A 16539-nucleotide genomic window follows, 5' to 3' on the forward strand; every position below is an offset into this window, starting at 1 on the left:
CTTCACCACTTTCCTATCCTACTTAACCAATTTCTGTTGTAGACAATCCCAACAAATTATCATGTATTTTTTGTATAACCTTCTAAAATTAGAGAAGTGCATGAGAAAATACATCTCATTTTGACCAGCTACAATTATTGTTATTTTATAGAAAGGAAATCAACCTTTCTCTGACTTCCAACTCAATATTTTGTATTGCTTTATGCTACGGAGAAAATAAATCTAACCTCTTCTCTTAGGAAGGGAAAAATTTTCCCTCTTTCCTTTCTCAGCTTAACTGATTGAGTAATTAAAATGATACAAGACTGATTAACAGGAGAAAAAAATTAATTATATACATGGTAAACATACCATGTTTAAACATGAGAGATTTCGAAGATAGTCAGGCAAAATTGAGGTGTATATGTCCTTCTGGATTAAGGAGAAGGGGGAGAGGGTTTGAGACTTCAAGAGGAAGGAAGGCAATTCACAGGACAATAAAAAAAAGAGCAAATATTTTGTAAACAAGTATTTACTGAGCTATGCAGAAACAACAGAGCACAGAGAGGAATTTTAACAAATAGACTTTGCTAGATTCCTCTGTGTCTACCACACCACTTTCATATCTATACTATAGGTATCTCTGGTGATGATTCTCTTCCCTGGAATAAGCCTTCTCTCTGAATTCTTTTGGGCAGTTAAGGGAGAGGAGAAAGGAACAGCTTCCTGAGTCTTCTGTTTCTTCCTCATGCCAAAGAGACACATTTTGGGGTGGCAAATTTTCCTTCCTGACCTCTTGATGTGCCTGCCCTGTAAATAGTTCAAGACAAGTTTCACGTTACCGGTTTTTTTCCTAAAATGCATAGCCAATTGATTTAATCTATTCCTAATGTTTTTTTATGTATTTTTTTGTCATCACATCCTCCCTTATGGTGTATTCTACTTTTCATTGAGTAACCTTGAAATGCCTATCATTCATTAATTCATTCATGAAAATTTATTGAGAATCTATTATGTGTCTCTGCTACATGCCAGAGAAAGAATTAGGAGCAGCAAGATATGCTTGTCCCTGTCTTTATGGATTTTGGGGATTGAACTAATAAATGATATTGAAACCTTAGCAACACACAAACTATTATTTCCCTTGTTCTGGCTGTTATAGTTCTATTATTGAAGACAGACTATATAATTTTTTTTGGTTGTTATATGACAGCAGGCCAGATATTATCACTTAGTTTTGAAAGTGCTTTTTGAAAGTATTTTCAGGATTTATTAGTCTAGAAAAATGAATACACATAATCTGCATATGCAATAATAATAGTGTATTTTAAATAAAATTTTACTTTTTTCAAAACAATACTATATACATAATTTCATTTAAGCTCGCAGAACACCCTGAAGAATGACATAAAGAGGACATGGACTCCATTTGAAGATCAAGAAATTCAAGTTCAGAAAACATAAATGATCTGAACAAGCTCAGAGTGGGTTATTACTGGTGCATCTTCAGAGTTCCAGTTTGAGGCTGTTTCTCACTCATGTATGCTGCCATGACTTTGAGAGAATATGACCAATTGTCATAATTTATTTTCTTTTTAGTCCCCTTTTTTCTAAAATTCTTTTTTTTGCTTTTAATCATTTTTATAATAACATTTATATTAGTAAACATCACTCTATCATTGCATTAGTAGACACACATATGTGAATACAGCTAAATGACATTATTATTGGGTGAAAATAAAATCACAACTCATTTATCCTACTGAGAAAGATATGACAATGATGTGCTTTGTCAGTCTTATTAACAGGAACTTAGATTCCTTGATATGACATTAGAAATTCTAAAAATCTCCACAGGTCCAATTTTGGCTATTTTCATTAAAATGCTATTGTGACTTTTACAAGACTTTACTAGGTACATTTTCATGAGTAGGCTTTCATATAATCTTTTCACAATTCTTAACACTTAGCTATCATTTTAGCAAACAACCGAATGATTTATTCAATGACAAGGTGAAAAGTGGTTTAATGCCATTGAATCCAACATAGAACTGATGAATAGACAACTGTACTTAAGAAAATGATGTGGAGTTTTTTACTATAAGGTGTTTACTATTCGTTAGTTTTCTTGTTTTTAATCATTAAGGCTGATTCATTTGCAACACATACATTTTGTCATAGTATTATTGGTAGCATCATTAAGGACACAATAAATGCATGCTTTTGATGAAACCGAAAAACAAATTTTGTGAAATGTATTTGATTCGAAGAAATTAAAACAGCAACTACAAGCACATTAATCAACTACACAAGAACTTAAAATGAAAGTATAAAGAGAATGAATAACAGCTAGAGTATTTACTATTTTCTGCTTCTAACATGTAATTAATAAGCAGTGACATAAAGGTATAATTTGCTTAAAGAATTTTACAAAGAAACCTATCATGATTTTTTTTTACACAAGAACCAAAGCATATATGTTAAAATATCTCTCTAATTTGGTTTCTTTTTCATGGTTGTAAGTTTATTTTAGAATTAATATATGCCATTATTTATAATAGCCAAAAGATGGAAAGAAACCAAATGTCCATCAGCAGATGGATAAAAAAATAGTCTATACATACAGTCAATATTATTGAGCCTTAAAAAGGATTGAAATTCTGATACATACCACAACATATTTATATAAACCATAAAAATATTCTATTATGTGAAACAATCCAGACACAAAAGGACAAACATTGCATGATTCCACTTATACAGGGAACATAGAAAAGGCAAATTCAAGAGACAGAAAATACCATAGAGATTACCAGGGGCTGGGAGGATGGGACAATTGGGAGTTACGATTTAATGAGTGCAGAGTTTCTATTAGGGATGATGAAAAAGGTCTGGAAATGGATAGTGGTGATGGTTACACAACATTGTGAATGTATTTTATACCACTGAAGTTTACACTTAAAAATAGTTAAAATGATAAATTTTGTTATATATATTTTACCAAAATAAAAAGTATACTGCTAAGAAACAGTATACTGCTAAGTGTAAATCTAATAGAGATGTTCAAGACCTTTATGAAGAAAATTATAAGACCACCTGAAGATCATGAAAGAATAACTAAATACATGGGAAAATGTACCATATTCATGTGATTAGGGATCTCAGTGGTAGAGATGTCATTTTTTTCCTTATATTAATCTATACATTTTATGTGAATCCAATAAAAATTCAAGCAACATTAAAAAAGGAATTAATACATACTAGATGATTAAAAATTCATGTTTTGAGCATAGGTAATCTTTGGAAAATGTTGACAAATATTTTTATCAGTGATTGAATTAGCATTTTTTTGCATTCTCTTTCTATTGTATTTTATATATATATACTTTAGTACACATGTATGGATTATTGAAAGGGTTCAACTCAATGGAATTACAATATGAAAATGGCTTTATTTTATCAATAATCACTGCCTTTTAACCAGAATAGTGCTAAGTAATGTAGAATGTTTATCTCAAGTGGATAATCTAGAAGAAAATAAATTGAAGGAGAGGGGAAAGCTCAGAACATCAATAAAAGAAAATAATTCTGTCTGCAAAGTTGCCAATACATAGTAAGTACTAAGTAAATTTGAGTTTCTCTTCTCATAAATTTGATTAAAACAATTATCAGGCTGATAAACTGTTTCTTAGTATTGATCAACGTTACACAAAATAGTGATTATTATAATTACAGGCTTTGGAATCCCAATTAAACTACTTCCTAGGTATGTGACATTATTTTGTGTAAGGCTATCTTTGTTACACCTCAGTTTTCTTATCTTAAATGGTTATAATTAGAATACCTGTCAAAACGTATTGTGAAGATTAAACACAATCATTAATATTTTCCACTATGACATCATCATTACGGCAGGGGAGGAAGGTGCCTAGGTATGATGACCTCCTGTCAGGAAAGCTCCAGGAGAGTCCCCATTTCAAACACATTCCCCTAGCCTGTCCTATCTTCCCTCCCAACTCTATACATTCAGCAATACACGTCCATCTTCTTGGCCAAGTGCTGGGCAAGAGACCTGTAATATGCTCAAGTCCAAGGTGTAGACTCTGCTCCCAGGTGGCTGAGCGTTCCTTATAATACAATCCAGGGAAAGCCACTGTAGGTAGAGGAGTAGGTAATTAAAATCAAAACCTGTCCCTCTCCCACAGTTCTTATCATCACTGTTCTTCCTTCTGACACTTTAGGATACACGGGATTGTAGCAAAGCTCCCCAGGGGAAAGCAGATTCAGTGCTCTGGGGATAGAAGTCGATGAGGACCCACCTTGGCTGTGCTGAGCAGGAGAACTTCCCTGGTGAGTGACTCCCACTGAGACCTACTGCCCCGCTTCAACTGTCTCCTAGGGATTCAGGGACAACCCCACTGTCCTGTGAGCAGACCGCTTTCTACCCAAGTCTACATCACACGCACACAAGGCAACATGAATTACAATATCTCTTGTACATTGCACTGATTGTCAAAGTCTTTTATTTAAATAGATATTTACAAACGCAGACGGTTGGAGGGAGAGAGGAAGGGACAGAGGTGGACACAGATGGGGGCTGGACACAGAAGAACACACGTCTGTGTATCCCAAGTGACGACTTCCACTCAGTGGCTCAATTTCTGTTTGTGAATTAAAGTGTATTGAGATTAGGGCTGAAACGAGATTGAAGAAAGAAAACAAACCTCTATAGCTTAAAGAAATCCTCACTTTCTAAAACATGTTCTGAGGAGGGCTAAATTGGGAAGGAGCACTTTGGAATGGAACAGTGTTTCTCAGAAGCAGTGGCATCCCTCCCTCTGGTGGCCGTACGGGGAATGGCATGTGAGCCGCTGGCTCCATGGATGTCGGACAAACAGGCAACATTCACACAAACACAAAATCAGTCTCACTGCTGGAAGAAAACAAATCCTCTAAGGTCAAAATTTGGGGTTGCCTTCTAAGTCCTTGTCTTGATCATGCCATGAGCGGCCACTTACCAAGGGTGGGGTCTCAGGGAGTGTTGATGGAGGCCCTGAGCTGGGCCCTGGGCCCACAGCAGACAAGAGGGAGGAGGCCGCTGCCTCACAGGACCTGCAGGGAGAGGGTGGGAACGTGCTGGGGCCACTTGTCCACATCCCCGCCCTGTGTGTCTGGTGCAGAGAAGTGAGTCTATCCAAACAGAGACATGTAGGGCACGTTGATGTTTCTATTAACCATAAAACACCGACACAACAGGCCGCAAGGAATATGTTATCACCTCTAAGAATAATCCGGAATTGTAAATCACAGACACCTCAGGAACAGTGGGCGTCCCGGCCCTGAAGGCGACGGGAGGCAGCAGAGCCGGACTGATACTTACAGTGCGTCCCTCTGCTCTGGCTCTGGCTCTGGCTCTGGCTCTGGCTCTGGCTCTCGCTCTGGCGCTGGCGCTGGCGCTGGCGCTGTCGCAGGCAGGAGAGCTGGAGCTGGCTCTCCACCCAGAGGGGTTTCCCCAGCGGGTTCTGGAGCTGGTGCTGTAGCTCCAAGAAGGGAAACTCTCATCAATAGGACTGCTTTCCCACGTGTCTCCCAAAGCCAGGGGAGCCCTCACTGCTACTCAATCAAATCTCACTCCAGGATTCCACCCCCAGGGAGTCTTCCCAGACTCTGCTCTGTGGGGTCCAGTGCCTTCCCCTCCCCACCCACCAGATCCCCCACCCTGCATCCTCCTCACCATCACTGTCTGCCTCTGGGAGTTCCAGTTGCTCCAGCTGTGCCAGGAGGAGGTGGGCCTGCTGCTCCAGGTCTGAGCCAGGCATGCTGAGCTCTACATAAGCGACAACCATCTTCAGGCATGGGAATTCTGGAGGCTGGTGGAAATCGCCTGGGTACTGGAACATCCAGGTGCCCAGGATGGAGGCCATGGCCCTGGGGGTAGTCAGGGGGGCACCAGAGTCAGAGGCTTGGCCTTTCCTACCACGTTGGGCTCCCAGGGCAGCCCTGCAGGGACCTGGGCCTTTTTGCCTTTGGCTCCTGCCCATCCAGAGGCCGGCTCTGCTCCATGTGCCATCTCAGCCGGCAGTGTGGGCAGAGGCGGGCTTGGACACAGAGGAGGGGCTGCTACAAGCCTTCTGAAGGGACAGCCCTGGCTCAATGGCGTGACCACCTGTCCACCGCTTCAGGGACACCTGTCACCCTGCTATGTCCCTCTGCCTGCCCCTCCCCACTGGATGGCACGTCTGTGAGGACAGGCAGGCTGTGTGCTCTGGCCACTGCCCTCTAAGGGACACGGGAGCTGCTCTATGAGTGCCTGAGCCCGGAGGGAACAGACAGGCTGTGTCGGCCATCCAGGCTGCCCACGGGCCTCCTCACTCCTCAGACTTTAGCTCCTGCACCTGCTGGCTGCAGAATCCTCCAGGGACCCTGCCTGGGTCTCCTTCTGCCCCTGCCACTCAGCATCATCAGGATGGGCTCAGCTGTCCCATGAGGCTCCCTGGGTCCCCTGAGCACCAGCTGAGTCCCCACCATTGAGGCTCCACTAGATGGTGGGCAGGGTGCTCTCCACCCCTCGTGTTCTGTGTCTCCCAAAGGGCGTGTGGGCAGGGATGGGATGGATAGGGGATGCTTGTGGGTTTTCTTCACTTTTGACTCTGTCCTCTGACCTCCCAGATGCCCCTCACAGCGCCACAGTCCCATCCACAGCTCTCTGGGTCTCGTCTCTTCTTTGCCAGGGGAAGTCCTAGGACTTCTGCTCTCAAGCCAGACTCGCAGGATATGCAGGATCCAGGATTCCGCCCACCTCTGCCCAACCAGAGAGCCCAGAGCTTCACACACTATTTGGGGAAGGAGTCCTTCCCGCTTCAATCCAAGAGACTCACTGTTTCAGCTGGTGCAGGGGTCCCCCGTCCTCTTCCATAACAGGGAGGACGCATCCGTATCTAGAGGAGAGCAGGAAGGCGTCACATGGACTGTCCCGAGCACACTAGCTGGATGTGCTGTCTAGTGTGACAGTTGACACCCGAGAGAATGGAAGCCCTGGAGGGCAGGGCTGATGTGTGCTCGATGCATTAAATGATGGTTGTTCCTAGAAAAGCCTCTGTCCCTGGGGGCCCTTCCTATACATTTGAGGAATGAGTGAGTGAGCCCACCTGGCCCCAAGGCGCACATCTGAGTGGGCCTGGGACCCCACTTGTCCCTCCCAGGGATCCCTGTTCTCACTCTCCCAGGACAGGGACAGCTAATGGCGTCACCGATCCCCTTTGAAATGGGAAAACAGTTCCACCCGAGGCCAAAGTCCCAGTGACACAGGAGGCAGACGCTAGCTCTTGGGCAGGAGGACAATGACAAATTCGCACAACCACAGCCCCGCCAGCTGCCCTTTCCGTGAGCCAGGTCCCCGGAGAGCACCTTCCATGAAGGTCTCCCTCTGTTCCTACCCTCCTAGGGCCCGATCCTCTCTTGACCCCAGCGTGCAGGGGGGACCCTGAGGCTCAGAGAGGTAGAGGAACAATGCCTCATGGCTCTGATGGTAGGTGGCCAGGTCCCCAATGTCCCATGAAGACACAGTGCTCACCTTCGGAACAGATGGTCCAGCACCTGCTGGGCGGTGGCAAAACTTCGATAATTGCCCAGAAATGTATTCAAATAGGAGGGGTGCCCGCCCAGAACGGCAGGCACCAGCTTTGCCACCAGCTTCTCCAGCCTGTGTCGCTGGAGGCTCCAAGCCCTGTAGGCCTCATCCCCGCTCCCTGATGGTCCAGCTCCCCCCTGGGGTGGAAAGAGGAGAGACATGAATCAGAAGCAGCACCGGGGACCCCCAGGCACTTGGGGCTGGAGATTAGACCGAATCCTCAAGCCTCAAGCACTTGTGCCTGAGGTGGAACGGGGGAGCCCTGAGCAGATCCAAGGTTCTCGGCATCACCAGTACCGGGGGCGAAGGGCAGTGATGAAATGCATCAGTGTCTCAGATCCCTGTGTTGGCACCGCAGTGCCGGCCCCTCCCTGCATGTACCACATTATCCCCGTGACTGCTGTCACGGCATCCCATTCTAGGGATGAGAACACAGCGGCTGAGCCTGGGGTGGGAGGGCTCAGGATCTTCAGGTTAATGTGGACACGTGGGGATGGAGAAGAAACAGGACAACGTGTAGAAAAATGCAGAAATACCCTTGACTTCACATAGACTGAAGTTCTGTCTGAGTCTCTTTCTGAGAGTCGGACTCATATGTGGGCACTGACTTTGCGTCTGGCCAAGGCAGGGCCTGGGTTGTGACGGCAGATGGGGGAGACGGGGGATCAGATCCCTTTGCCAGCAGCTCTCTTAAGAGGCAGCCCAGGGGAGAAGCGGGGCAGCAGCGGGGCCCGGGGCTTCCTGGGTGTGGAGTCTCCTAGCTCACACTCACCCTGAGCGCGTCCTGGGCTCTGCTGCTCTCGTGGGGCACCTGCGCCTCCTGCAGGGAGGTGGAGCGGGGATCTCCGTGGACCAGGTCCTGTCCCGTCCCGTGTGTGGAGTCCTGTAAATACAGTGCCCAGAGGCCAGGCAGGAGCCTCAGAGCCCTGGCTGGTTCTCCGACCCACTAGACATCTCCAGTCCTGACACACATCCACCACTGTCTGCACAGACCTCCTTCAGGGGCAGAAAAGCTGACAAAGTGGGAGCCTTTTATTCCCATTGACACAGAGATGATGCCCCTCAGGAGTCCTCTTTCCCCCTTATCAGCCCTGTCCTTGGGTGCGGCCATGACAGGACCCCCGGGTCACCAAGTGTTCAACAAGCCATTCCTGCCCAGAGGGGACACCTCCTCTCAAGTCCCCCTTCAGCGACATGGAGATGAGGGAAAGCGGGCCTGCCCAGGGAGGGCCCCCAATGGAGGCCGGTCCCAGACTGGCCTTCTCCAGGCCACCCAGCGTTACCTTAGGTGACCTCCTCAAAATAGGCCACAGGCGCCTGGGTGGAGGGTTCCACAGACGCCTACAGCCACCGAAGAACCTCGCAGTCCAGGGTTTCCTGGCGGAGAAGCCCCGGGAGACCGGGAAACAAGAGGAGAACATCCTGTGTCTTCAACTGTCTCCAGCCAAGTGCGCTGGCTCTGGAGCTGTTGTCCGAATGTGGGTGCCTGGTAACCAGGTTCCATTTCGGTTGGGGTCTGTTAAGGATGTGATGTCACTTCCTGGGGTCCACTTCCTGGAACCCCCTCCTCAGACGACACCTCCACATGAGCCCTCTGGGCTGCTTGCCTGCTCACGCCCTTCTCAACGCAAGCCCGCACCTTGCACAGTTAGAGCAGCCCCGCCGTCTCTATAGCTGCCGGGGGAGGTTCTGCAGGCAGCTTTGAGGAGACGCCCTGGCTTCCAGAATCCACTCCTCATCCTTACCTGTTTTCCATCCTGGGGAAGTCCTGGTGTGTGTCCAGGCCGGTGTGTCTCCCCAGCTGCCCAGTGGGAATGATTCTAGAAAGTACTTCTAGGGATGTCCTCAGGTGCAAATGGAATAAGGCCTAAAAATTTGGAGAGTCATGTCACCTGTAGGTGTTGCCTGCGACCCAAGTTATCTTCCTCTGACTTCCTCCTCCATGTCTGTTCCTCTTATGATGGGACACGATAATTCTTATTCAATGTCATTGTACACGGGTGTCTATGTGTGTGTCTTTGTATATGTGTGTGTGTGTGTGTGTGTGTGTTTGTAAACCAGTGCTCACACTCTGTGTCGCCAGCAGGAAACTGTCCCCACACAGGAGAAATGGGCAATAGCATCCTGAGGTCTGATGGTTTCGGTTTTCTAAAGCAAACCGAGTGAGAAAGTCTGAGGCCCTTGCTGGAAGGTTAGAGCTCATGAGCCAAGGCCACGCAGGTAGCAGGGCTGGAACTGGGATTCTAGACAGCCTGTGTCCACTGGGCACACTCAGTAGCTCAGTCCTGGGAGCAGGAAAACTGTCCACTTCTCTGATTACACAGTGTGGCAGGCTGAACTTCGCCAGCTGGATATGCAGTGACCCAGGGACAGATGGGCAGATGGTGGCTGACATCGGTAGAGTGACGTGACCATCTCATTGGCTGCTTCCATGCCTTCAGGGAGCTTCCGACCAGGTAGGAGGAAGGCCAGCGAGTAAACTGAATGACAAGGAAGGATGTGATCAGGAAGTAATCATTGTTCTGATGGACTACAATGGGGACGTGAGAGAGAGCAAGGCCACGGGCAGCATGGCGTGGAGGAAATGACAGTAGGGGCCTCATGACCGGGGGGCCCAAGATTCTCAACTCGGCATCAGAGATAGCAAGGTCAGGGCGAGAGGGCGCCCACCCACAGGGAGCTGGCCTCTACCTCTAGCTCCGTGTGGCGGTCTGGCCTAGCTGCTTACCAAGGTCACGTCCTCCTGTTCGTGGGCACAGATGCGGCTGGACTCCATTTCCCGGCCTCCCTCGCAGTCGGGCACGCTCAGCTGTTGAGGTCTGATGGTGGCATGCGAACTTCAGCACAGCCCATAAAAACCTCCCACACATTCTCCTTCACGTCCTTGAGACCTGAGAAGCCATACGTCGAAATGATAGATTCAGCGGATAAAAAGAACCTGGATCCCTGAACTCTGGCTAGGAGAAGAGCTAGCTGCCCACCAAGGAAGAGAAACCCCTTTTGGATGTTACGCAAGTGAAGAAACGCCCGGGATTGTATCAAGCCACTGAGATATTGGGGGTTCCATGTTCAGGCAGCTCACACGAGACCGATTCACTGAAGTCACTGTGTCATTGCCACGGCTGCTCATTTGGCCCTTTCTCAGCCTTATCATATTACCACTTACCTTTTGACTTGCAGGTCACTTTTCCTTCCTATAGGTCCCACTCCCTCAAGTGGGATGGCAACAGGGCAGTCAGAGGTTTGCCCTTGTAAGGTGAATGCTTTCTCTGTTCTCTGCTCCTTAAAGTGGATTCTGCCTTCAGTGCTGTAGCATGTCAATGGGTGCTCTTAGGGCCCTTGAAGCCATTTGTACTTTTAGGTGCTTTCTCTTTCAGTTCGCTTAGACGACATGCTTTGTAGACTAGCACGAATACAGTCCTTATCTCAGGCCTTCCCCAAATTGTGATCATGTCTGAACTAGCGGGGCCCGGCTGAGTAGGACAGAACTGCTCAGACGCTGCTGTAGCTGCTTATTTCCATGTGCGACTGTACGCTTTTTCAGGACAAGGAGTATTTCTTGGGCACCAGGCACAGTATCAGGCACATAGGAGGCGTTCAACGAATGACGCCCGCTGAAGGAACGAATCGGGTCACTCCATGTCGTCAAACACACCGGGATGCTATGGAAAGAATCCGCAGCTTTTGTTATCCCCCTCCACTTTTTGGTATTTTAGTTAAAAAGGTTGATTTATATAGACAGGTATTTGGGCAATTAATTAATCTTCCTTTATCATTTTGTCAATTTCCCGTGGAGAGCACAATTTTTCAGTGATGCGTGAACATACATATAATCTTTGGAACAATGTCTTTGGCTGTGAGCTACCACAAGATCTCGTATGTATTTCCCTGTGCTATGCAGTATAATGTTGTTCATCTATTCTGCATCTGCCTGTCAGTATCTGCACATTTCCAACTCCCAGTCTGTCCAGTCCCACGCCCCTGTCCCTTGGCAACCACAAGTTTGTTTTCTATTTCTATGAGTGTGTCTGTTTTGTATTTATGTTCTTTTCTGTTTTTCCTTTTTTTCTTTCTTCCAAACCATCTTTAAAGCAACAGCCTAGGGAAGGCTGCTTCCAAGATGTCGAAGGCGTGGCCTGGGCCTTGCTCGGAATTGGGGCAGAGGGGGGTGCGGGGTGGTGTGGGGAGGGGCGTGGAGGGGCGGTATGGGCTGTGCGGGGAGGGCCAGAACAGGAGGGGAGAAGACTGCGGAGCAGGGGCAGGGGAAGGGCTGGGCCAGGAGCAGAGAGCCCGGTTGGGGCTGTCTAGGCTGGGCAGAGTGAGCTGGGGCGTGGGGCGGCGTCTGCTGCGCGGGGAGAGCTGGGGCTGGGGTCTTTCTCGGCCGCACCGGGCGAACCGGGGCATGGGGCGGGGGGCGATCTCGGCTGCGGCAGACAGCTGGGGTAGGGGGCGGCCTCTGCCGCGCGGGGAGAGCCGCGGCGCGTGGAGAGCCGGGCGTGGGTCGGTCTCGGCCGCGCAGGGCGAGCCGGGGCATGGGGCGGGGGGGGCGATCTCCGCTGCGGCCTTACAGCTGGAGTGTGGGGCGGCCTCGGCCTGGCGGGGAGAGCCGTGGCGGGGGTCGTTCTCGGCCGCGCCGGGAAAGCCGGGCTTGGGGCAGGGCGCGATCTCGGCTGCGGGTGGACAGTCTCCTCCGGAGGCGGGGTCTGCCGCGCCGGGCGAGCAGGGGCATGGGGCGAGGGGCGATCTCGGCTGCGGCTGGACAGTCTGTTCCGGAGGCGGCCTCTGCCGCGCGGGGAGAGCCGGGGCGGGGGTCGGTCTCCGCTGCGCAGATCATGGCGGGTGGGGCCTGCGGGCGGGATCCTGTGGGCAGAGCTGAGCTACCTGCCGAGACTGTTGAGAGGCGCGGGACTCCCGGATGCTTGGCCTGAGGTGGCGGCTGGGGGCTCGGTGCCTGCCTGGAGGCTGCAGGGTGAAGGCGGGCCTGGGGCTGGGGCTGGGGCTGGCGTCCCTCCAGCTCTGAGAAGGGACCCACGCCCGCGCACTACCAGCTAGTCATCACCTGCAATGTCTCTGGGACTAGGTCCTCCAAGCATATCTCCAAGCTTGCCTATCACCAGGGTGTGGTCATTGTGACCTGTCCTGGCTGCCAGACACACCACACCATCCCCGACAACCTAGGGTGGTTCTCGGACCTGGATGGGAAGAGGAATATTAAAGAAATGCTGGCAGCCAGAAGGGAGAAGGTATGCCAAGTGGCTGGCAAGGGGGTCCAGGAGCTTGTTTTAGAGGCTGCGGGGTCCCCCAAACCCACCAGTGCTGTGGCAGGGGCTGAGGACCAGGATCCCACCCTACCTGGCAAGAAGGAAGCCAGCTGACCCACCTTCTGCCTTCAAGGATACTCTGGCCCTGGGCCGCTCTGGACGTGACTGTTGTTGTTGTTGTTGTTGTTGTTGTTGTTGTTGTTGTTGTTGTTGTTGTTGTTGTTATCAATAGCTATCAGTTGCAGATGTGGGGCCTGGGAGTCTCCTGCTTTCCCTGGCTCTGGAGTCAAAATGACTCCCGAGAACCCTCTGTGGGCTGCAGCTGGGGCCTTCTGCAGCTGCAGGCCATGTCCCAGTGGGAAGGGGCTGGACATGGAGTCTGAGCCCCTCCTGGCTGCGGCTGTGTGGCCTTGGGCAGGTCACTTTGCCCCTGTGAGCCTCTGTCTTCCTGTCTCCAGATGAAAATGCTCAGAGCGCCACCTTGTCAGGAGGACAGGCAGAAAGACAAGACTCAGAAGAGACATGGGGTGGCTCAGTCCTGTCCCAAATGTCAAGGCGCCCATCTTGCTGGCTCTCAGGGATTCCAGGAAAGGACGGCCAGTTAGCCAGTGAACTTCCTGGGTGCAGGATCAGCACCCCCACACCCCTCTGCAGATCTTGTCCTTCTGGCCAGACACAAGGAGGCCCCACAGATCCTTCTGTGGCACCTGCTGTCCCCTGGACAGCACTGGTGAACAAGTGCCAACCTCAGCCCTGACTTTTGGCCACTGACCAAGCGGTCAGGAAACCAGGCCACTCGCTGTCTCCACTGACAGGCCAGGCAGCCGTAGTGACAAAGGGAGTGGGTGCGAGGGGTGCTGTCTGATGGGCGGTGGGCCGCGTGCCCTGCATTTGCCTCCCAGCCTTGTTTGACTGACTTCTCAGGATGTTCCTGTGTTTATGAGAGCGTGTTTATTTGCAGAAGCCTTCTGGGCAGTGTGAGCTTCAGCATTAAACAGCAGCCACCATCTTACAGGGTCCCGGCAGGATGCGCGCTCCCGGTTGCCGACCCCGTCGGCCCTGGGCCTCCGCATGGTTCTCCAGGCACTGGCAGTCTGTGCTCTGACTCGGTTACCCCCGTCCTTCCCGTGGCGAACAAGCCTGCATTATTCCAGCCCAGAGCCCCTTGTTCCATTTGTGAAGTCCAACCTGGAGGCTGAGCCAGCAGCCCCGCCATGGCCTGCTCTTCCTCAGAGGCCCCAGGCGACCGACTGGCCTTGAAATGCCTGAGCTGCAGGGCTGGGTAGTGGCGTGGCTGCCTAGTTGACCCCAGACGCTAAGGACCAGGATTTGGGGAGGTCCTGGGAGCTGGCTGGACTCTGAGAGTGCAGGGCTGGGCCTTGGGGGGCCACTGAGACCAATCCCGCCCTCCACGGATGCGAAAACGGAGGCCTGTGGTTTGCACATGTATGCTAGCCGTTTTTTATTGTCTGTTTTCTGACACTTTGACATCTGGGTCCCACTGAGCCTGGAGGGGCTGCCCCTCCCAGGGCTAGTCCTAGAGTTCCTAGAGACAGTAGAAGATGCCAGTGAGCACACCCAGGGCGGGGACAGACAAGTAGGGGCAGCCCCTCCACCCAGAGATGCTTGAGTCCTCCCACCTGCTAGTCCTGCCTCCCTGTTGCTCCCCATGGAAACCACAGGAGAGGCTCACGCCCACTTTTCCCCTCCCCTGCCACCTGACCCGCGAGGGCCCTGCTGATGCCCCTCCAAGGGCAGTGCCCCATCTGCACGGATGCTTCTCAGCCCAGCCAGGGCCCAGTGGTCCAAGTGAGCCTACTTTGTGCGAGGCCAGGCTGCCACTGATTTCAAGACTTCAGAAGGACATCTCGGATGCGAAGGGACACATCACAGGCATATCCATATATTTTTCCTTCTAAGCCATGACTCAGGAGTAAAAGCAAAATAACATTGTGTTCAGATCCAAGAGACTCAGAGAGTTTGCCGCTGTCAGGCTGTCACTGAGAGTGAGGACGGGTGGGTTGAAGGAAGAAGTGAATGAATCCCAGAAGGAACGAGTGGAGAGTGAGACACGAGGGTGGGAAATGGGTGAGTGCAGGTCTGTCTGACAGTCATGACTGTGTAAATGAAGCATCAGGGGTTAGTAAGAACAATTATCATGACTAATGAGAAGGCAAAAACCTCTGTGGTTCAGTGTTGTGTCCTGGCCATCACCGGCCACCCTGCCAGGGCTCAGGAAGCCTGAGCTGAGGTAGAAAGGGCAGAAAAAGTCTATACACTAGTCATTCCTATCCATCTGTGTAAGAAGAATTGCACACCATGAGCAAGTGGGAATGATTCCTGGAATGCAGGATGGCTTCACCCTAGCAAAATGCATGACAGTGTGAGGAGAAAAAACAGGATCATCTCAATGAATGCTGAGAAAGGAATGGATGAATTCACCAGCATCTTCTGAATTTCATGGAAACATGAGAAATTTAAAGGGTCATATTCACACAATGTTTTTTTTTTTCAGTAACTCTAGCCCAACTGGATAATAACAATTTTTAGAAGTATCACAGCATTCTATACCACGTTACAGCACAATATCACTTCACTCTGTTCCTCATGCTATGGGTCAGGTCTTTTAGAGCCTCATCAGAGAAATGGCTCAATTTAGTAGGGATGCTCATTGCAAGAAAAACATGCTTCTTTTATGCCATCGATTTAACATGGATTGTTCAAGAGAAACCCCCCCCCCATTATGACAGTCATGCAGAGCGGTATTTCTCCATGTGGTGACTGATTCATAAATTCAGTCCCATCGTGAACCTTCAGGTCCGTAGGATCTAATATTCTGACTTTGGATCCCTGAGGGGTCAGAGACCTAGGGAGCAGAGCCACACAGTAGGAGAGTCAAGGGGACCAAAATGAGAACAGAAGTGAGAGCAGATGCTGAGATGTGACGTGGGAGAGCCCTGGGATCATGTGGGTCCTGGCTGAGGGGCTCTGTGGGAAGGTCTTCAGGAGTAAAGGGCCTGGCAGGGGAGGAAGGTGCCTAGGTATGATGACCTCCTGTCAGGAAAGCTCCAGGAGAGTCCCCATTTCAAACACATTCCCCTGGCCTGTCCTATCTTCCCTCCCAACTCTATACATTCAGCAATACACGTCCATCTTCTTGGCCAAGTGCTGGGCAAGAGACCTGTAATATGCTCAAGTCCAAGGTGTAGACTCTGCTCCCAGGTGGCTGAGCGTTCCTTATAATACAATCCAGGGAAAGCCATTGTAGGTAGAGGAGTAGGTAATTAAAATCAAAACCTGTCCCTCTCCCACAGTTCTTATCATCACTGTTCTTCCTTCTGACACTTTAGGATACACGGGATTGTAGCAAAGCTCCCCAGGGGAAAGCAGATTCAGTGCTCTGGGGATAGAAGTCGATGAGGACCCACCTTGGCTGTGCTGAGCAGGAGAACTTCCCTGGTGAGTGACTCCCACTGAGACCTACTGCCCCGCTTCAACTGTCTCCTAGGGATTCAGGGACAACCCCACTGTCCTGTGAGCAGACCGCTTTCTACCCAAGTCTACATCACACGCACACAAGGCAACATGAATTACAATATCTCTTGTACATTGCACTGATTGTCAAAGTCTTTTATTTAAATAGATATTTACAAACGCAGACGGTTGGAG

General features: G+C 49.9%; 1 protein-coding gene and 1 long non-coding RNA gene across 2 annotated transcripts in view; one reads left to right on the forward strand and one right to left on the reverse strand.

The window, feature by feature from the left end:
• LOC140699150 (uncharacterized) overlaps nt 1-4326 on the forward strand; it is a 174506-nt gene extending 170180 nt beyond the window's left edge. Inside the window, exon 4 of the long non-coding RNA XR_012077153.1 lies at nt 4221-4326. This is a non-coding gene — a long non-coding RNA (uncharacterized lncRNA). The remainder of the gene's footprint in view (nt 1-4220) is intronic.
• Nucleotides 4327-4488: 162 nt separating this feature from the next.
• LOC140699148 (ral guanine nucleotide dissociation stimulator-like) lies at nt 4489-9106 on the reverse strand. The gene is made up of 8 exons (XM_072970906.1): nt 8893-9106; nt 8382-8492; nt 7553-7746; nt 6858-6917; nt 5714-5907; nt 5360-5513; nt 4998-5091; nt 4489-4673 (listed from the first exon to the last, which is right to left on the reverse strand). Exons 1-8 carry the CDS (start codon nt 9028-9030, stop codon nt 4668-4670), a joined length of 951 nt encoding a protein of 316 aa, XP_072827007.1. The 5' UTR covers nt 9031-9106; the 3' UTR covers nt 4489-4667.
• Between the last annotated feature and the right edge of the window lie 7433 nt (nt 9107-16539).

Source organism: Vicugna pacos, chromosome 11 (assembly GCF_048564905.1).
Source record: "Vicugna pacos chromosome 11, VicPac4, whole genome shotgun sequence".
In the NCBI taxonomy this organism is placed as follows: Eukaryota; Metazoa; Chordata; class Mammalia; order Artiodactyla; family Camelidae; genus Vicugna; species Vicugna pacos.